At 37.2% G+C, this 22,632-nt stretch overlaps 1 protein-coding gene across 6 annotated transcripts in view; it reads left to right on the top strand.

The window, feature by feature from the left end:
- FCHSD2 (FCH and double SH3 domains 2) overlaps positions 1-22,632 on the top strand; it is a 302,118-nt gene that overhangs the window by 132,297 nt on the left and 147,189 nt on the right. For all 6 annotated transcript variants that reach the window (XM_086678247.1, XM_086678251.1, XM_025928470.2 and 3 more), the window contains exon 4: positions 17,779-17,855. In XM_086678247.1, the coding sequence (XP_086534373.1) occupies positions 17,779-17,855 (77 nt within the window). The remainder of the gene's footprint in view (positions 1-17,778; positions 17,856-22,632) is intronic.

Below are 22,632 nucleotides of genomic sequence, written 5' to 3'. Positions count from 1 at the left end.
GCATCATGTATCATTAGAGATAGCACTACACACACTTGTTTGAATGGCTAAAATCCAAACACTGACAGCATCAAATGTCTACTAGGATGTGGAGCAATGGGAACTTTTCAAAATTCATGCTAGTGGAAATGCAGAATGGTACAACCACTCCTGGAAGTTAAACACAGTCTTATAATCAAGCAACTGGACACTTTGGTAATTGACCAAATGTGTTCACAACAAGCTCACACAAAAACTTGTACGTGAATGTCAATAGCAACATTACCCAAACTGGGAAGCAATCAAGGTGTCCTTCAATAGGTGAGTGGACTAGGAAACAGTGGAATATCCAGACAACAGAATATTATTCAGTGACAAAAGGAATTGAATTAAGCCACTAAAAGTCATGGAGAAACCTTATAAATGCATTTTGTCAGGTGAACAAAGCCAACCTGAAAAGGCTACCGTACTGTATGATTCCAAATATATGATATTGTGAAAAGTTAAAACTGTGGAGACAGTAAAATGATTAGTGTTTGCCAGGGATGGGGAGGGAGGGAGGGAGATGAAGGGAGGATGAACAGGTAGAACACAGTGGAGCTTTAGGGTTTATTAGGAGAATGCAGTGGTGGATACATGACATTGTACATTTGGGAAAACCTATAGAATTGTACAACACAAATAGTGAATCCTAATGTAAACTATGGCTTGTAATTAATAATAATGTGTCAGTGTTGTTTCATCACTGTAACAAATATATCACACAAATGCAAAATGTTAATAGGAGGGAATCTGTGTAGTCAGTGGATATATGGGAACCCTGTATTTTTTGCTCAATTTCTCTGTAAACCTAAAATTGCTCTAAAAATAAACCATTAATTTAAAAATATATGTGTATAATTGTTCACTAAAATGAGTAATGAATGATTCAGTTCAGCAGTTATTTACTGAGCAAAGACTGAACTGTGTTAGATTTTTATAGCCCTGTTCTTTAAAGAACCCATAAACAGCCCTTAGCCAAAATATACAGTGATTTGGGATAGTCTTTGGTTGTAGCAGAATGAATTGAGTGATCAAAAAGTGTTTTAAACTTTGAAAGAAGACCTGCATTTGAACCCAGGCTTACCTAGCTGGGTGATCTTATAAAAATTACTTAGCCTTTTAAAATTTCTGTTGTGTCTGCTGCATAAGGCTATAGTTTTAAATGTTAGTTAATAAATGTGAAACACCTAGTACATAGTAAATAGTAATAGTTCTCATGACTAGTTCTATGTTTTCTATCTAACAAGGGAAATGAAGAATGGGTCTTACTGGCCTTTATGTTCAATCACATTTTGGCCATTTTTTTCTAGATTTCCCCCCCTCTAATTTGAGATCACTAAGGGTCAAGCACTTGAAATTATTATTTGCTTGCTGATTTGATACATTCCAGTTTCTTCTCTAAAGGAGAAACTGCTTGTATGGCTGTCTTTGAGATCAAGCAGGCAGTTCAGTCATGCTTAATAGAACACTTTTCTTACTGTTCAAAAACAATAGCAACTAGCTTGTTTTCCCCCCTTAGTGAGAACCTTCATGTCTGAGAGTCTTACAAAGAGGTATCTGCTAATCTAAGCCTTGAAATATAACTTTAATAAAAAATTGAAAAAACTTTAAACAATGTTTAGTGACTCTAATATTCTTAATAAGCCATGGGGCGCCTGGGAGGCTCAGTCGGTTAAGCGTCCAACTTTGGCTCAGGTCATGATCTCACAGTTCGTGAGTTCAAGCCCTGCATTGGGCTCTGTGCTGACAGCTCAGAGCCTAGAGCCTGCTTCATATTCTGTGTCTCCCTCTGTCTCTGCCTCTCCTCCACTCGCACTCTGCCTCTCTATCTCAAAAATAAATAAAAATGTTAAAAAAATATATTCTTAGTAAGCCAAAATTCTGTGTACATTTTGCTCTAAAAATCTGTAAGCCATAATTTATGTTTTCCAATTGATAATGTTTTAAATAGTGTAAAATAAATTCCCTCAAGTTTGGTTTTTACCAACAAATAATATTAATCTTTATTTGAAGATGACTATAATATACACAGTGAAAAATACTGCTTTTCTTACGAATAGCTTACCAATTTTCTTACCAATAGCTTCCAGCAATTTGGAAAGAAAAATTTACAAAATATGGGGGGAATAACATTCATAAAAGTGTAGCCATCATTTCTTAGTTAAGCAATCTACTGAAAATGTAAAATGAAGTAAAAACTATTGAAATATTAGAGGTAAGCTGAGTAAGTGCCTTTTAGTCAGTAGGATTTTCCCTTGATTAAAGCTTACATATAAAATTGCTTTGGAAACAAATGGAGAAACTCTATAGGAGAAAACAAGACTATCTGGAGGGATAGTTGATGGTTGGGGATGGTTTGGATAGGGATGGTTGATTGTGAAAACAATTAAGTAACTGGCATTTAATATTTCATATTGGATGAATTTGGGCTTATGCCCCTTAAAGGAAGATACCTTTTGTTAAGCAGACTTCCAGGTTATCTGCCCATATTGGCAATACCATTTATGAACTGCACATTTAGTATGTCATCTCTGTTTAAGTGCAACAGGATTTATGCATTTTTTTTTTATGAAATTGTCATAATAGCAACATTAAGTGGAGAACTAAGCGTATTTCAGGCAGATGAGTTTTATGTCTCTTAGGTGTATTGAAGGCAACATTTTGAGTTTTGTGTAAGCACGGTAAGTTAACATAAGATGATAAACCCCAGTTATTATTAGAACTACAACTTTCCAGGGAAACATCTTTTTAAATGTGTTTTATGACTCTATTTAAGCATGATGATAGTACAAGAAAGACATTGGAGATCTTTCTTAAAGAATAACTTCATGGAAAACTACTTTGAGAGTAGGTATCTCCTAGGCACTACAGAAGAATTCACTATGTAAGTGTAGGTGTAAGCTTCAAAATACAAGTTGGATGCTTACAAGTAAAAATTTACTCCAATCCATGTCCCACATTTTCCCCACCTATTTTTTACATCATCATTTTTTTTAACCTAAATTATACCAAGTCCTGTTATGTCCTTCTTTCTTTCTCATTTGATCAAATTCCTATTTCCTCTTTCAGATCCAGTTCCAAAGTACTTAAATCTGCATAGATTTTCCTGTCATCTCTCACTTTAGGAGACATCGTGGCTCCTTGCCTTTTTTTATACTTCTGCTAAACCTACCACTGTTTGTATTATAATTCCAACAACCTTTTCTGTAATTAAAGAGACTACCTATGTGTTCATCACTGAGGAAGATAGATACATTATTCATTCAGTTGTATAAGGCCAAAATCCAAAGGTTCATCTAATTATTGTCTTCTTTGTTGTTTTCCATTCTGGACCATTACCATTTCTGTCAGTTTTCTCTGCTAAATATCTTTGTAATTAATCTGGCTCTGTCTTTAGTGCCTCTACCACAGTTCATAATATCATCATCTTTGATGAAGTTTTGGGGTGGTGGTGGGGTTCATGGTGTCCAGAGCCAATGGCCAAGAAAGAATTCTTGAAGACATCTTTGGTCCAAAAAGGTGATTTTATTAAAGCATGGGGACAGGACCCATGGGCAGGAAATGCTGCACTGGGGTTATGGCTGGTAACTCATTATATACCCTGAGGTTGGGAGCAGGTCAGGGATAGGGTAAGTCTCTAAGGTATTTTGGGAGCAAGGTTTCCAGGACCCTGAGAGGCTAGCTGTAGCTAGGGGAACACCATTTGTCACCATTTAATAAAACCTCAGTCATGAGACCCTTCAGATGCATATCAGGGGGCTATAAACTTGGAACATGATTGCCAGCATATATCCTGGAGCAGTTGAGACAAAGGAAGTAGACTTACAGGATCCTTGAGGTTGGGACAATGTTAAGCCAAGGTTCTCTTTTGCCCCTAGCAAAGTGTCCTCATCCAGGCAGCTGAACTCCTAGAGGGGGAGGTCATTCTACAGGTTTTAAGGACTTGTCAATGGACTGTAGGCAGGAAGGGGATTTAATTTTCATTTGCCTTAGTTTCCCATATTACCATGGCAAGTACTTAAACCCCTTTCCTTTGTTCTTGGGTAGCCAGGAGTATCCGAGGAATATCACGCATATTCACACATATTCCACTTTGGGGTTGGAGGGCTGGGTGCCAGCCTGTATTTTGCCCTCAGCTTGCCCCATGCTCCCCCATCATCTTTACTAGAATACTGTAGTAGTCTGTGTTGCATTGGATCTAAAGAGTCTCTTGTTGGATTGTGTTTTTATTCTGTTCTGCTAGTTTCTGGCTTTTGATTGGAGAGTTTAATCCATTTACATTTTAAATAATTACTGATGAGTAAGTACTTACGTTTGTGGTTACATTTAACCCTTTAAAGTTACAACATTCTTGGTGCACCTGGGTGGCTCAGTTAAACTGCCACCTTGATCTCAGCTCAGGTCATGAGCTCATGGTTCATGAGATCAAGCCCCACGTCGGTCTCCACTTTGACAGCAGGGAGCCTGTTTGGGATTCCCTATCTCCCTCTCTGTTCCCCCACCCTATATGTGCGCGCTCTCTCTCTCAAAATAAATAAACTTTATTATCTTCTTCTTTCTTTCTTTTCTTTTTTTTTTTTTTTTTTTTAGCTATTCTTATAGCTATGTAGTGGTATCATGTTTTTTTTTTTTAATTTTTTTTTACGTCTACTTATTATTGAGAGACCAAGAGAGACAGAGCATGAGCAGGGGAGGGGCAGAAAGAGGAGGAGACACAGAATCTAAAGCAGGCTCCAAGATGTCAGCACAGAGCCCGATGCAGGGCTCGGACTCACAAACCACGAGATCATGACCTGAGCCGAAGTTGGACGCTTAACTGACTGAGCCACCTAGGCGCCCCTGTGGTATCATGTAGTTTTAATCTGTATTTCCACAATGATAAGAGATATTCAGCATTTTTCAAATACTTTTTTACCATCCTTATATCTTCCTGATAAAGTGTCTGTTCAGAGCGTTTGCTTATTTTAAAACTTGAGTTGGTTTTTTTCTTACTGTTGAGTTTTTAGTGTTCTTTATACATTCTGGATACAAGTCATTTATCAGATACGTGATTTGCAGAATTTTTTAAAAAAATTCTCTTAACAGTGTCTTTTCCCAAAGAAAAGAGTTTAAAGAGTTCTGATAGGGGTGCCTAGGTGGTTCAGTTGGTTGAGCATCCAACTGTTGATTTCAGCTCGGGTCGTGATCCCAGGGTCACTGGATTGAGCCCCATATCAGGCTCCATGCTGAGCTTGTGGCCATGCTGTGCATGGAGCCTACTTGAGTCTCTCTCTCTCTCTCTCTCTCTCTCTCTCTCTCTCTCTCTCTGCCCCTCTCCCCTTCTCCCCTGCTTGGGCATGAGTGCTCTCTCTCTCAAATAAAATTTAAAAAAAGTGTCTGATTAACTACAGTTTATCATTTTTTCTTTGATGTATCTTGCTTTTGCTGTTGTATGTTAAAACTCTTTGCCAAAGGTCAGAGATTGTCTTTGTGTTCCACATGTTTTCTAGTTTTGTGCTTTACATTTAGATCTATGAAGCATTTTGAGTTAATTTTTTTTTAATTGGGAGGTATGTGCTACTGTTCATTTCTTTGCACATGATCATCTATTTGTTCAGCACCACTTATAGATGCAGACCATTCTTCCTCCATCTAATTTTCTTTGTACCTTTGGGAAAAATTAGTTTATTTTATTTTTTTGGATCTATTTTGGGCTCTGTTCTGTTCCATTGATCTGTGCGTCCATGCTTTTGCCAGTAGCACACTGTCTTTATTACAGTAACATTATACTATACTAGCCTTGAATGCAGGTGATATGAGTCTTCTCATGTTCTCATTTTTCAGAATTGTTTTGGTGACTCTAGTACCTTTACCTTTCCATATACATACATATATACATACATACATACATACATACATACATTTATTTATTTATTTATTTATTTATTTATTTATTTATTTTTAAGTAGGCTTAATGCCCAGCATGGAGACCAACACAGGGCTTGAACTCATGACCCTGAGATCAAGACCTGAGCTGATATCAAGAGTTGGATTCTTAACCAACTGAGCCCCCTGGGTGCCCCTCCATATACATTGAAAAAAATTTTTTAAACGTGTATTTGTTTTTGAGAAAGAGAAAAAGAGAGACAGACAGACATGGAGTTTGAGTGGCAGAGGGACAGAGAGAGAGGGAGACACAGAATCCCAAGCGGGCTCCAGACTCTGAGTTGTCAGCACCGAGCCCCATGCAGGGCTCTAACTGAAGAACCTTGATCATGACCTGAGCCAAAGTCAGATGTTTAGCTGACTGAGCCACCTAGGCGCCCTTCCATACATTTTAAAGTCACGCTATTCAAGGGTGCCTGGGAGGCTCAGGCGGTTAAGCACCTAACTCTTGACTTCAGGTCAGGTCATGATCTTAGAGTTTGTGAGTTCAGGCCTGCATGGGGCTCTGCGCTAACTGTGCAGAGCCTGCTTGGGATATTCTCTCTCTCTCTCTCTCTCTCTCTCTCTCTCTCTGAAGATAAATAAATAGATAAACTTAAAAAAATGTCACTCTGGCTCCACTTACAACAGTGGACAGATCATCTAATCAGAAAATCAACAAGGAAACAATGGCTCTGAATGACACACTAGACCAGATGGACTTAACAGATGTATTCAGAACATTTCATCCCAAAGCAGTGGAATATACATTCTTCTCCAGTGCACATGGAATGTTCTCCAGAATAGACCACATACTGGGACACAAATCAGTGTTCAACAAGTACAAAAAGATCAAGATGATACCATGCATATTTTTAGACCACAATGCTATGAAACTTGAAATCAACCACAGGAAGAAATTTGGAAAGGTAGCATACTTGGAGACTAGAGAACATCCTACTAAAGAATGAATGGGGGGGCGCCTGGGTGGCGCAGTCGGTTAAGCGTCCGACTTCAGCCAGGTCACGATCTCGCGGTCCGGGAGTTCGAGCCCCGCGTCGGGCTCTGGGCTGATGGCTCAGAGCCTGGAGCCTGTTTCCGATTCTGTGTCTCCCTCTCTCTCTGCCCCTCCCCCGTTCATGCTCTGTTTCTCTCTGTCCCACAAATAAATAAACGTTGAAAAAAAAAAATTTAAAAAAAAAAAAAAAAAAAAAAAAAAAAAAAAAAAAGAATGAATGGGATAACCAGGAAGTTAAAGAGAGAATTAAAAAGGACATGGAAGCCTGGGAATGCCAAGCTGGTGCAGCCACTCTGGAAAACAGTATGGAGGGTCCTTAAAAAACTAAAAATAGAACTATCCTATGACCCAGCAATTGCACTACTAGGCATTTATCCACAGGATACAGGTGTGCTGTTTCAAAACGACACATGCACCCCCATGTTTATAGCAGTACTATCAACAATTGCCAAAGTATGGAAAGAGCCCAAATGTCCATCAATGGATGAATGGATAGAGAAAATGTGGTATATATATATATATATATTATATATATATATATATATATATATACAATGGAGTATTACTCGGCAGTCAAAAAGAATGAAATCTTGCCATTTGCAACTACGTGGATGGAACTGGAGGGTATTATGCTAAGTGAAATTAGTCAGAGAAAGACAAAAATCATATGACTTCACTCATATGAGGACTTTAAGAGACAAAACAGATGAATATAAGGGAAGAGAAACAAAAATAATATAAAAACAGGGAAGGGGACAAAACAGAAGAGACTCATAAATATGGAGAACAAACTGAGGGTTACTGGAGGGGTTGTGGGAGGGGAGAAGGGCTAAATGGATATAAATTTTAAAAAATAAAATAAAAAGAAATTTAGAAGAAAAAATAGCTAAGAAAAATGTTAATATATATAATATACTATATATGTGTAACATGATATATATTTATATGTATATATAAAACTTTTCTACTTCTGATTATTGTTGACAGTAATTTGGTTATACTGTTTAACAACCTTGATGAACTTTATTTTATTTTATTTTTAATATATGAAATTTATTGTCAAATTGGTTTCCATACAACACCCAGTGCTCATCCCAAAAGGTGCCCTCCTCAATACCCATCACCCACCCTCCCCTCCCTCCCACCCCCCAGAACTTTAAATACTTTAACTGTTAAAATAATAAACATATGTTTCATGCAAAAAAAAAAAAAAAAAAAAAAAAGGACATGGAAAACAATGAAAATGGTAACACCCAGCCCAAAACCTCTGAGATGCAGCAAAGGTGGTCATAAGAGGAATGTATATAGCAATCCAGGCTTTCTTAAAGAAGGAAGAAGCATCTCACATACAAAACTAACCCTATACCTTAAAGAGCTGGAAAAAGAAGAGCAAATAAAACCCCAAGCCAGCAGAAGACAGGAAATAATAAAGACTAGAGCAGAAATCAATGCTATCGAAACCAAAAAAAAAAAAAAAAAAAAAAAAAAAAACCCAGTAGAATAGATCAATGAAACCAGAAGCTGGTTCTTTGCACGAATTAACAAAATTGATAACCCCCTAGCCAATTTGATCAAACAGAAAAAGGAAAGGACCCAAATAAATAAAATCAAGAATGAAAGAGGAGAGATCACAACCAACATGGCAGAAATATAAACAATAATAGAATATTATGAGCAATTATATGCCGATAAAATGGGCAATCTGGAAGAAATGGACAAATTCCTAGAAACATGTACACTACCAAAACTGAAACAGGAAGAAATAGAAAATTTGAACAGACCCATAACCAGTAAAGAAATCAAATTAGTAATCAAAAATCTCCTAAAAAACAAGAGTCCAGGACCAGGTGGCTTTCCAGAAGAGTTCTATCAAACATTTAAAGAAGAGTAACACCTATTCTCTTGAAGCTGTTCCAAAAAAATAGAAATGGAAGGAAAACTTCCAGACTCTTCCTATGAAGCCAGCATTACCTTGATTCCAAAACCAGACAAAGACCCCACTAAAAAGGAGAACTATAGACCAACTTCCCTGATGAACATGGATGCAAAAATCCTCAAAGAGATACTAGCCAACTGGATCCAACAATACATTAAAAAAATTATTCACCACAACCAAGTGGGATTTATACCTGGGATGCAGGGCTGGTTCAATATCTGCAAAACAATCAGTGTGATTCATCACATCAATAAAAGAAAGGACAAGAACCACATGATCTTCTCAATAGATGCAGAGAAAGCATTTGGCAAAATACAGCATCCCTTCTTGATAAAAACCCTCAAGAGTAGGGATAAGGATCATACCTCAAGATCATAAAAGCCATATATGAAAGACCCAACGCTAATATCATCCTCAGTGGGGAAAAATGGAGAGCTTTCCCCTTAAGGTCAGGAGCAAGACAGGATGTCCACTCTCACCACTGTTACTCAACATAGTATTTGAAGTCTTAGCCTCAGCAATCAGATGACACAAATAAAAGGCATCCAAATTGGCCAGGAGGAGGTCAAACTTGCACTCTTTGCAGATGACATGATACTCTATATGGAAAACCCAAAAGATTCCACCAAAAAACTGCTAGAACTGATTCATGAATTCAGCAAAGTTGCAGGATAGAAAATCAATGCACAGAAATTGGTTGCATTCCTATACACCAACAATAAAGCAACAGAAAGAGAAATCAAGGACTCGATCCCATTTACAGTTGCACCTAAACCCATAAAATACGTAGAAAAAATTTAACCAAAGAGGTGAAAAATCTGTACACTGAAAACTATATAGAAAACTTATGAAAGAAATTGAAGAAGACACACAAATAAAGGAAAAATATTCCATGCTCCGGAATAGGTAGAACAAACATTGTTAAAATGTCAGTACTACCCAAAGCAATCTACATATTCAATGCAATACCTATCAAAATAACACCAGCATTCTTCACAGAGCAAGAACAAACAATCCTAACATTTGTATGGAACCAGAAAAGACCCTGAATAGCCAAAGAAATCTTGAAAAAGAAAACCAAAGCTGGAGACACCACAATCCCAGACTTCAAGCTGTATTACAAAGCTGTAATCATCAAGACACTCAGGTCAATGGAACAGAATAGAGAACCCAGAAATGGACCCACAAACGTATGGCCAGCTGATCTTTGACAAAGCAGGAAAGAATATCCAATGGAAAAAAGACAGTGTCTTCAGCAAGTGGTGCTGGGAAAACTGGACAGCGACATGCAGAAAAATTAACCTGGACCACTGTCTTACACCACACACAAAAATAAACTCAAGATGGATGGAAGACCCAAATGTAAGACAAGAAGCCATCAAAATCCTCAAGGACCTCTTTGATCTTGGCCGTGGCAACTTCTCACTCAACACCTCTCCAGAGTCAAAGGAAACAAAAGCAAATATGAACTGTTTGGACTTCATCAAAATAAAAAGCTTCCGCACAGTGAAGGAAACAATCAGCCAAACTAAAAGGCACCTGATAGAATGGGAAAGGATATTTGCAAATGACATATCAGATAAAGGGTTAGTGTCCAAAATCTACAAAGAACTTATCAAACTCAACACCCAAAAAACAATCCAGTGAAGAAATGGCAAAAGACATGAATAGACACTTCTCCAAAGAAGACATCCAGATGGCCAACCGATGCATAAAAAGCGCTCAGCATCACTCATCATCAGGGAAATGAAAATCAAAACCACAATGAGATACCACCTCACACCTGTCAGAATGGCTAACATTAACAGCTCAGGCAACAACAGATGTTGGCAAGGATGCAAAGACAAAGGATCTCTTTTGCATTGCTGGTGGGAATGCAAACTGCTGCAGCCACTCTGGAAAACAGTATGGAGGTTCCTCAAAAAATTAAAAATAGAACTACCCTATAACCCAGCAATTGCACTACTAGATATTTATCCAAGGGATACAGGAGTGCTGTTTCGAAGGGGCACATGCACCCCAATGTTTATAAGCAGCACTAGCAGCAATAGCCAAAGTATGGAAAGAGCCCAAATGTCCATCGATGGCTGAATGGATAAAGAAGATGTGGTGTATATATGTATACAATGGAGTATTACTCAGCAATCAAAAAGAGTGAAATCTTGCCATTTGCAACTGCGTGGTTGGAACTGGAGGGTATTATGCTAAGCAAAATTAGTCAGAGAAAGACAAATATCATATGACTTCACTCATAAGAACTTTAAGACACAGAACAGATGAACACAAGGGAAGAAAAGCAAAAATAATATAAAAACAGGGAGGGGTGCAAAACATAGGAGACTCTTAAACCCTGGAGAACAGAGGGTTACTGGAGGGGTTGTGGGAAGGGGGAAGGGCTAAATGTGTAAGGGGCATTAAGGAATCTACTGAAATCATTGTTGCGCTATATGCTAACTAACTTGGATGTAAATTAAAAATATAAAAATAGATAAATAAATAATAAAGTCAAGCTGTTCATATCCTCAAAAAAGCTTTCTGGAATTTTCATTTGAATTTCACATGTATAGATCATATTGGGAGCAGTTGACATCTTATTAGTATGAAGTCTTCCAATCCATTAACATTGGATATCTGTCCATTAATTTAGATCTTTGATTTCTTCCATCAGTATTTTGGAATTTTCTGCATAAAGTTCCTGCACATATTTTGTTAGATTTATACTTAAGTACTTCATATTTTACTCAATGCTATCATACATTTTTTTCTAATTTCAAACTTTATTTGTTCATTACAGGTATGTAGGAAAACAGTCCAGTTTTCTTTGTCATCCTTGTATCTTGCAGCCTTGATAAACTCAATTATTGGTTCCAGAGGTGTTTTATTTTGTTTTGTAGGTTCTTTAGAGTTTTCTACATACACAGTCACATCATCTGTGAATAAAAATAGTTTTATTTCTTCCTTTCCAATCTGTGTGCCTTTTCTTTTTCTTTCTTTTTCTTGTTGTAGTAGGTGGCACTATGAGTATAGTGTTGAAAAGGACTGGTGAGAGAGGGCATCCTTGCCTTTTTCCCAGTCTTAAGGGGGAAAACATTTGCTCTCCATTAGAAGTATTTTAGCTATAGGTTTGTCATATACACCCTTATTAGGTTAAGGAAAGATCCCTCTGCTTCTCATCTTGACATTGTTTAATCATGAATGAATGTTAAATTTCATCTATTTTTTAATTATTTGGTTCTCAAATCATATAGGATAGGTCATTTAAAAATGTCTTTAGGGGGCGCCTGGGTGGCGCAGTCGGTTAAGCGTCCGACTTCAGCCAGGTCACGATCTCGCGGTCCGTGAGTTCGAGCCCCGCATCAGGCTCTGGGCTGATGGCTCGGAGCCTGGAGCCTGTTTCCGATTCTGTGTCTCCCTCTCTCTCTGCCCCTCCCCCGTTCATGCTCTGTCTCTCTCTGTCCCAAAAATAAATAAACGTTGAATACACATTCTTTAAAAATAAATAAATAAAAATAAAATAAAAATGTCTTTAGATCTTGTCTTATGTAATCAATTAAAACAAAATTAGTCTTTATTTTTGATAAAAAGAAAAGGCTAAAATACGTATTTAATGTTAATATATAACATGAGATTATACTGATTAATTTTTTTTAACCCTAACTACAATTGGAAACAGAAAACAGTGAAAAATATTTCAACACTTTCCTTAAGGGTAGGGGTGAAGTTCTCCATTACTATTAAAGTAATTTAAAGAATAGTAAAGGGGGCCTGGGTGGCTCAGTTGGTTAAGCATCAGACTCTTGATATCAGCTCAGTTCGTGATCTTGTCGTCATGAGATTGAGCCCCGCTTCAGCAGGAGCCTGCTTGGGATTCTTTCCTTCCATATCTTTGCCCCTCCCCCCTCCATAAATAAAATTTTAAAAAAGAATAAAGGCAATTATTATTTATATCAGTTTTAGAACCATTCAACTTATACAGTGGACTTGTTAATTTTTAACATAATCTTGGGAATTTCACAATAAAAAGGTATAGTATATATACAACATGGTGTCCTATAATTTTGAAGAGCCATTTGATGGCAAACCCTTAGTAAAATTTAAATATAAGTTTCTCTGTATGTTAAGGGGCCGAAATGGGTACAGAATAACCTGTGTGAGTGCCATGGAGCACATTCTTGCTCAGCTTGCTGTGGTAAATGGGCAAAAGGTTAAGCCATCAGTTCATTTCCCAGTATCTACTAAACAGTGGCTTTCTTTGTGTTGCCTCACTTGTTAGAGCAATATAGCAAGTGTTATTGAGAGGTAATACAAAGCGAGTCTTACATCAGACACTGATAGCTTTTAAAAATTTGGAATGAGATGTTTTTGGATGTTCCAAGGAGTATATTGATAGCACATTTTTATGGAAACCAGTGCTACAGAGTAAACAGTATTGGAAATCAAATCAACAATATCCATCAGTGATGCTCAGGAAAATAGAAGTAAATAATATGTGTTTAGTGCACCAGTTTTAGAGAATAACGTTGTGGCCTAGGGAAGTGATTTAAAAAAAAACAAAACACTTTTTAGAAAATTGCCAGCCATAGATTTATTTTTCTTAGCCACTTAATTAGACTTAATTTTGTCTATATACAGACCTTTCATTCATACAATGTAGCTTTAAGCATAACATATAAAAGGGAAACCAGTTAATTTAAGTATAGCATGCTTTCACAGGCATCAAATGTTATTTAAGACCTTTCCTATAATGGCCATGGAGTATTTCTTGAGCATCCATACAGATTAGATCTTGAACAGCTGCATGGAGCACACAGAAATCATGATTCCTGCCTCTGTGAACTAACTTGAATAAAGTCTTTCATCTAAAGATCTCACTGTTTATCTATTTCATGAATCCCTCATCTCATCTCTGAAGGGCTCATTCAGTTTAATACAGTTCAACTTTGTGGTTCAGAGCTCTAGAAATTGCTAATGTAACTTACAATGCACAAAAAAAAGTAATTTCAGAAATTTTTTCTCTATATGTTAACTAACTAGAATTTAAGTAAAAATTTGAAAAAGAAAAAAAGAAATTTTTAAAGAATTAGATAAAATCAACTCTAAAGCAATGGTTTTTTTTTTTTTTTTGGTGAAGATTTAGAATGATAAGTAGGGATTCTAACTCAAACCTAACTAGTTATGTGATCATAAGTAAATTATATATCCTTTTAGGTGTCCAATTTCTCTGTGATGGGCATTGAGGAGGGCACCTGTTGGGATAAGCATTGGGTGTTGTATGGAAACCAATTTGACAATAAATTTCATATTAAAAAAATAATACAAATAAAAAATATAAATAAATAATCCAAATAAAAATAACAAATAAAATAAAAATAACTCTGCCTAACAGAGTTAAGAGAAATATATGTGTAGAAATGCTTGTCATATTCATTTGTTTTATATAAATTTTGAGTGCTGTCATTCTGCCTTAGTCCTACTCATAATCTGAGGCTCAGACATCCCATGTTCTGTATGAAATGTTCTGCAGCCACTTTGCAATAAACTGGATAAGTCAACTATCATGTCATTTAGATGTAACTCATTAAGAAAATATCAGATGAAGAGCGCCTGGGTGGCTCAGTCAGTTGAACATCCAACTCTTGGTTTTGGCTCAGGTCATGATCTTGTGTTTTGTGGCATGACAGTGTAAAGCCTGCTTGGGATTCTCTCTCTCTTTCTCTCTGTCCCTCCCCCATTCTGACATGTGCGTTCTCTCTAATTAAAACAAAACACTAAAAAAAAGAAAAAAAATTTTTAAATAAAAATAAAGAAATAAGACAATCTTTTCTTCACCTTGGAACTTATATCATATATTGCCACTTAATTTGGTAATGACCACGTGTTGCCTCCCATTTTATATTGCATACTTCTTATTCCTGTGCACATATTATGAGTTCTTTTAATTCAGGGATTTTTATTTATTTGAACCTTCACAAAAATTAATGTGTACTGCCTTCTAAGTATGGAACAAATTTGTTACTTTTTTTTATTGCTTTAGAATATCCACACATATGTTTTCTTCCAATAATGGAAATGGTCAAAAATTAGCTGTAATTTTACAAAGGAATTTATTTATTACATTAAAACCACCTGGTAACAATCTTAGAAATCTGGTATGCCCTGCTCCCAACCCCCCCCCCCCCCCCCCCGGGGAAAAATTGAGGAACCAGAGAAATTTTGATTCAGACGTTTCTAAGTCCAAATGGCAAAAACACAAAAGGAGTTTGGCTCTTGTACATTCGATATAGAATAATGTAGGTGGCATTTATTCATGCAATTAGTGAAAGTTATTGGCATCAACTAAATGCTAGCCTTGTTGCTATAGCCTGGAGGCATAGTGATTAAAAAAAAAAGACAAGATCCCTACCTGAAGAAGTTTATAGTTGGTAAAGAGAGTAAAATTTATGTAAACCAGACAGTATCATAATGAGGATTATAAATAAGTGATACAGTATGAGAGAGAGTAACTGGGTGGAGGGTAAGCTACTTTGTATACAGTGATTAGAAAAAAGCCTCTTAAAGACACAAAAACTTGAAGGATAAGGAAATGCCTAGATTGTGGTCTCTAAATCTGGTTTCTCCCAGAAAGGAGTCAGAATTCCTTAGAAAACTAGCTTACTGCAGATCTAGAATAGAACCTGTAAAAGAAAACAAAGGAACTATCAAAGTCTGTTGGGGTCATGATGTGGGACCCAACTGGGAGGAACTCCTTACTGACTACAGTTGTAACAATTAGAGCATCAAAAGAATAGTGACTGCAATAAATTGAAATACATCCATTATTCAAAATATATGAGTTCATAATGTTACTTTAAAAATTGATTGTTCACCTTTAGGCAAAACTGGACAAATCAAGTATTTATCTTGCCCCTCTTTTAAGAACTGTACCTCAGGATAACCAAATAGTTCAAGAAGGGTAGCTCTTTAAAAAAGAATTCCAGCTAGGGGTGCCTGGGTGGCTCAGTTGGTTGAGAGTCTGACTTCGGCTCAGGTCATGATCTTGCAGCTGATGAGCTCAAGCCCCGTATCGGGCTCTGTGCTGACAGCTCAGAGCCTGGAGCCTGCTTCCAATTCTATGTCTCCCTCTCTCTCTGCCCCTCCCCTGCTCGTGCTCTGTCCCTCTCTCTTAACAAAATAAAATCAAATGTTAAAAAAAAAAAAAAGAATTCCAGCTAATAAATGCAGAAAGAATGATAAACTATTCAGTTTTAATGAAATGAAATTAAATACCTAGACAGTAAAATTTTTTGTATTTTCCTATATATAATTTTGAATATTTTGTTAGGAAATTTAAAAATCAGCTTAAAGGCACGGTGGTGAGAGTTCAGGTAGGAATGAGAGTGATAGGAAGTTATTTCGTAGAAATAGGAGTATGAAGAAGGTGCAGAGGTGAAAAATTACTGTACATATTCAAGGAACATTTAATGATTGAGATCCCCAAGTACAAGGTATGTAAATGGAAGTATTGTGGCTATGCCGTTGTATGTGAGTTCTCAGAATACACAGTACCTTGTAATAGTGAAACCAAACTATTGCCAATTTCAGGAGGAACTTGAGATTCCAAGGAACTTCTTTACAGTTCCTGCTACCCTTTGGGCTCATTGAAATAATGATAAATAGAAGCATTCAACAATGGATTTAATCAAGCCAAATTGATTTGGCAGTAGACCTTAGTAGAAAGGTGCCATGTATACAGTGCAGCATTGATTTTATTTGGGCAGCCTCTGCTTAATGTAGGCAGTCTGTTAATTAATGTGATTGTTCTTCATGTCAGCATTTTATTTATTCTATTTGAAGTTGCATGGAGAGAAGAGTGTCCTAAAGTTTATGATTTCTAATCATTACATTAGCACTATTAGGGGACCACATATGATCCCATCTAAAAGTAAGATATTCTGTGTTCAGAGTGAGTAGTTTAACCTTGCCAGTAAAAGTGTTCTCTGGGGCACCTGGGTGGCTCTGTCAGTTAAGCATCTGACTTTGTCTCAGGTCATGATCTCATGGTTCATGAGTTCAAGCCCCACATTAGTCTCGCTGCTGTCAGTGCAGAGCATGCTTTGGATCTTCTGTCCCATCCCCCCCAACCCCCCCCCCCACCCCCCAGCCACTCTGTGCTCTTCTCTCTCTCTCAAAAATAAACAAACATTAAAAAAATAAAATAGTCTTCTCTGTTCAAATCCTGATACCACTGTGTCTATTGTAGATAAATATTCTGTTTTATCCACATTCATGTTGTATGGATAACAATATGTGGGTATATTTCTTTGTAAAACTAATTTCTATATTTGAAGTAATTTGTGCCATGGTATTATTTAAAAAGAAAAACCTTAAAATCTGTCTTGAATCAAAATGACTAATATGGAATAACACCCCGGTTTGTTCATTTCTTTTACAAGTGAATGTGTATCTGTCTGCTCCCAACTGAAAGTAATGGTGCCTTTCATGATCTGGGAGAGTTTGGATTTAGAAACGCAGGGCAATGCCACCGCAGAGGAATGGTGGGAAATTGAGATGTCAAGATGTGTAATCAGAGTTCTGCAGAGGTGGGCAGATGTGCAACCTGTGATATTCCAGAGGCGGTTTGTTTTTAGCTGGTCAAGTAATTTGGTGAAGTGGAAAGCATATCAACTAAGTTTCAATTTTTTCATCCTTATAGTTACCCTTTCCTAAAAATGCACAGGAGAAGACTGTGAAAATAATGAAACAAGTTATAATGTTCTGCCATTTATCATTGGTTCTTCTGAGTTAAATTTACATTTGGAAAGATGAAATTTGCCAAGTAACATATTTTAAGGAAAAGAGTTTTTTTTTATGGCACAATACTTATTTTGTAATACATATATATGTGTGTGTATTTTAACAGGGTATCCAGAAGTTGGCTAGTCAATATTTGAAGAGAGATTGGCCTGGAATAAAAACTGATGATCGGAATGATTACAGGTAACTTAATAAGTAGATCTTGCCTATTTTCTCCAAAAATAAGTTCGCTCAGAGCCATGTCATATAGATAATGTAGACTTCAGTAGTTTTAAAAAATTGCTTTTCTTTGCCATGTTTTTAGACATAATTTCAAAATTATCAGAAAATGTTAATGTTCCACAACATATGCAAATAATCTGTATAAAATAGTTTTCTTACGTGTTAAACCAAGATTGTGTTTTGTTTAATTGATTAAAATGCATGTATGGAATTTTAAAGAAGGTAGATGACAGTGGAACACAAATTGTTTCCTGAATGACCTACAAATGAAACACATTATTACAATAATAATGAAAGAAGATTATAGTGTTCTGCCATGTTTATTGATTCTTTAATTCCAAAATTTCTAAATTTGGAACAATGAAATTTTGTGAGCCTAGGGAAGAGTTTCTAGGTTTTACACACACACACGCACGCACGCACGCACACACACAGAACAGGGTATACAGAAATTGGCCAGTCAGTATCCCACATACAAATTTTAAAGAAGGTAGATGACAATAGAATATAAATTGTGTCCTCAGTGACCTACAGATATGTTTAAAGTTATTGTAATATTTTGTAATTTTGTTTAGGATTTGATGACTTTTCTTTTTTTTGAAATTAATTTGGAAGTGATTGTTGGCTTTTATGCTCAAGACTGTCCTTAGTATTTATTAAGGGAACCAGAAGTCAGAGTCAAGATTTTAGACCTTGCAGTTAAAACTAATGCCCATGAAATGATAGCAGAGAACCCAGGATAATTAAGAACTCCGTATTCAAGTGTATGGCTTAGAGTCTGAATATGAAATCATGTTGCTGGATTGTCAGTGAAGACTGACATTAGATATTGTTAACAGGACTAGAAAACGGAAAGATAAACAAGAAATGTAATAGTTCTTCCCGATTGCAGGACTGACTTATAACTTGGAAGGTGGCATTATAGCTGTAAGTAATAGATTTGTATAATTGCAATGTAGAATAATAAAGCAAACCAAGAAAATAAACAAAAATAGAGATTTTCTTGTGGACTTCCCAGTATCTTTAAAATTCAGCTAAGAGGGGAAGAGAGAGGATGTGAAATTCTAGGCAAAAGAGACAAGTAGAGCAAAAACCTTGAATGAGAGATACAACGTTAATATAGTTCAGTATTGTGAACATGAAGAAAGCCTGACCAAGGAAGAGATTGCTTGCTGGTAATAAAGAAGGACTCCAGCTTATATGTAGGTAGGCTATATGCTAAGTTTGTTTGAAATTCAGGATTCAGGTTACCAAAGAAGTAGGGATAAAAAGGCTCTGTTCCCTGGCTAGCTTGTACAACCTTATTTTTAAAAGTATGTTAAGGGGCGCCTGGGTGGCACAGTCGGTTAAGCGTCCGGCTTCAGCCAGGTCACGATCTCGCGGTCCGTGAGTTCGAGCCCCGCGTCAGGCTCTGGGCTGATGGCTCGGAGCCTGGAGTCTGTTTCCAATTCTGTGTCTCCCTCTCTCTCTGCCCCTCCTCCATTCATGCTCTGTCTCTCTCTGTCCCAAAAATAAATAAAAACGTTGAAAAAAAATTAAAAAAATAAAATAAAAGTATGTTAAGCCAAAAAAAAAAAAAAGTAGGTTAAGCCAACTTTTACTAAATATTTGCTAAATACTAGATACTGTGCTAGGAACTTCAGCTTATCTCTCATGATTATCAAAACAACCCTGTGAGTTACATATGGTTATCTTCCTTTTATGTGTTAGGGAAGTAAGTCTTGGGTTATATGCCTTGCTTAAGATCACACAGCTATTTAAACAGTCATTGATTTATTTATTCATGAGATAGACGTAAAGTATCTGCTATATGGTAGCTGTTAAATTACACTTTAGGATCAGAGAGACTGTGAGGTGTGGTGCCTGTCCTTGTGGAGCTTACAGGAGATAGCTACTGTAAATAGTTGTGGTATTGGGTGAGGAGTGGAGAGTGCATTGGGACTGTAGGGGAAAACCTAGGCCTCTAGATCTGAGTCTCAAAGAACTTACAGGAGTTTGCCAGGGTTGGGTAAAAGGAATTCTAAGCAGAAGTAGCACCCTAAGGCATGAGAAAATATGGGTGTTAGGTAACTGTGCCGTCCAGCATGGCTGGTGTGAAATATATGGGTTGGTGGGTGAGAGGAGGGGTAGACCTGGAGGATACACAGGCATCTTAAAGGACTGGAAACTGGACAACTGGAACACCACTTTCTCTTGGACCTGTTTGTTTTTGTTTTTGTTTTTGTTTTTTAGTCTTTGAGGACAAGTTGTCACCCCTGTCTTAGTCTGTTCAGGTTGTTATAACAAAATTCCACAGCCTGGATGGCTTATAAATGACAAGTTTATTTCTCACTCTTCTGGAGGCTGGGAGTCTGAGACCAGGACGGGTTCTGGGGATGTTCCTCTTCTGAGTTGCAGGTTTCTCAACTTCTAGCATGTCCTTACATGGTAGAAGGGGTTTGGGAGCTCTGTGGGGTCTTTTTTTTTTTTTTTTAATTTTTTTTTTCAACGTTTATTTATTTTTGGGACAGAGAGAGACAGAGCATGAACGGGGGAGGGTCAGAGAGAGAGGGAGACACAGAATCGGAAACAGGCTCCAGGCTCTGAGCCATCAGCCCAGAGCCTGACGCGGGGCTCGAACTCACGGACCGCGAGATCGTGACCTGGCTGAAGTCGGACACTTAACCGACTGTGCCACCCAGGCGCCCCTGTGGGGTCTTTTTTAAAAGAGCACTAATCTGGGATGCCTGGGTGGCTCAGTTGTTTAAGTGACTGACTTAAGCTCAGGTCATGACCTCATGGTTCATGGGTTTGAGCCCCACATCAGACTGTCTGCTCTCAGCACAGAGAGCACTTCAGAACTTCTGTCCTCCTCCCTCTCTGCCTTTCCCTCGCTCACACTCTTGTCTCTCTTTCAAAAATAAATAAACATAAAATAATTTTTTTTTAATAAATAAAAAATAAAGGGCAATAATCTGCCTATGACCTAATGACCTCCCAAAAGCCTCACCTCCTGGTACCATCATCTTTGTGGGTTAGGATTTCCACATAGGAATTTTGGGCAGACGCAGACATTCAGACCATAGCAAGTCCTTTCTTTATAAGTGTTTCTCAAAGTTCCCTCAGCTCACTAGTGACTGTTTTAAGTAATCTTATCTATCTTGTTCCTGTCTGTAAATATGGCCTATAAACTAGTAATGATCACATGTTTTTATTAACTCTTTAGCCTGGGGACCAAAGTCAACTGCCTCCAACTTTGACTTCTTTCTAGATCTCATCTTCTCTTAGGAATATTAAGTAGCTGCTTCTCTGCCTGTGATCTCTCCCTTTCATAATTTTGTTAGTTGTAGTACCACCTTTTATGTTTTTATATCGCTTTATGTCTTTGTAAAATAGGCCTACTGTCACTCCCCTGCTTGAAAATCTCCTGTGTTTCTCCTGGTCAATAGGATGAAATTTAAAATTAAAAAAAAAAAAAAAAAATTCAAAGGCATGAAGGAACCTGGCCCCAGATTACCTTTCTCTCCTCATCTCTGTCCACTTCTTTTCTTGTCCTTAGTTCCCTAATCTGTGAGCACCTCAAGCTATAGTTGTGTTGTAGTTACCACACCTCAACTACACTGAAATCAGTCATTCTCCTTGCCTTTACCTCTGTTACCTACACTTTTGGATATTCTTCCTTCTTACTAGCAAGAACAGTACTACACGAACACTTACTCATTAAACACTGTATTTTCTCCTTGTCATCAGTTACTGTATAAATGAATCTTAGATTTTGAGCTTATGTATCACATTTTCTAGAGTCTTCTTGATGTACACTGTTATATTTTTAGTCCTAGGGAGGATGTATAGTTTTGTTAATATATATATATTTTTTACGTTTTATTTTGAAATGTTGTAGATTCATGTGCAGTTGGAAAAACTAACACCAAGAGTTCTACTTTTCACCCGGTTCTCCCAATGGTAATACCTTACATAACTGTAGTATGTATCAGAACCAGGAAACTTATATTGATAAAACCCACCAATCTAATTCAGAATTCACCAGTTTTACATGCATTCCTTTGTGCATGTCTTATATGCACTCATAAATTCTGTGGGGTTTTACCACATATGTAGATTTGTGTGACCATCATCACAGTCAGAGTACATTGGTTTCTTTCTTTCTTTCTTTATTTTTTTTTTATATTTTAGAGAGAAAGTGTGCACAAGCAGGGGTGAGAGGGGCAGAGGGAGAGAGAGAATCCCAAGCAGGATCCACACCCAGCACAGAGCCCAACACGGGGCTCCATCCCACGACCCTGGGATCATGACCTGAGCCAAAATCAACAGTCAGACACTTAACCAACTGAGCCACCCAGGCGCCCCAAGTTTGTTTCTTAATGATAATTCTTCCTGATAAAGTTTTCTCTGTTTTCCATTGTAATACCTATATAGAAGATAGTTCACAGCACAGCATGATTTTAGATGGTATTTGGTGGATGACCATTTTTGAATTTTAGTAGTTATAACTTAATTATTATGGCAATTGTCATTTGTTTTTCAGTTAGAACATGAAGTTGTGAAATACATACATTTTAATTTAAAAGTTGAGTCATTGGGGCGCTTGGGTGGCCCTGTCAGTTAAGCATCTGACTCAATTTCGGCTCAGGTCACCATCTCAAGGTTCATGGGATTGAGCCCTGCATTGGGCTCTGCACTGACAGCATGGAGCCTATTTGGGATTCTCTCTCCCTCTCTCTGGCCTTCCCCTGCTCAT

Source organism: Puma concolor, chromosome D1 (genome assembly GCF_028749965.1).
Source record: "Puma concolor isolate L17-30 chromosome D1, mPumCon1.1.hap2, whole genome shotgun sequence".
Classification (NCBI taxonomy): domain Eukaryota; kingdom Metazoa; phylum Chordata; class Mammalia; order Carnivora; family Felidae; genus Puma; species Puma concolor.
The sequence above is the reverse complement of the archived record's forward strand: the minus strand, read 5'-3'. Positions and strand labels throughout refer to the sequence as shown.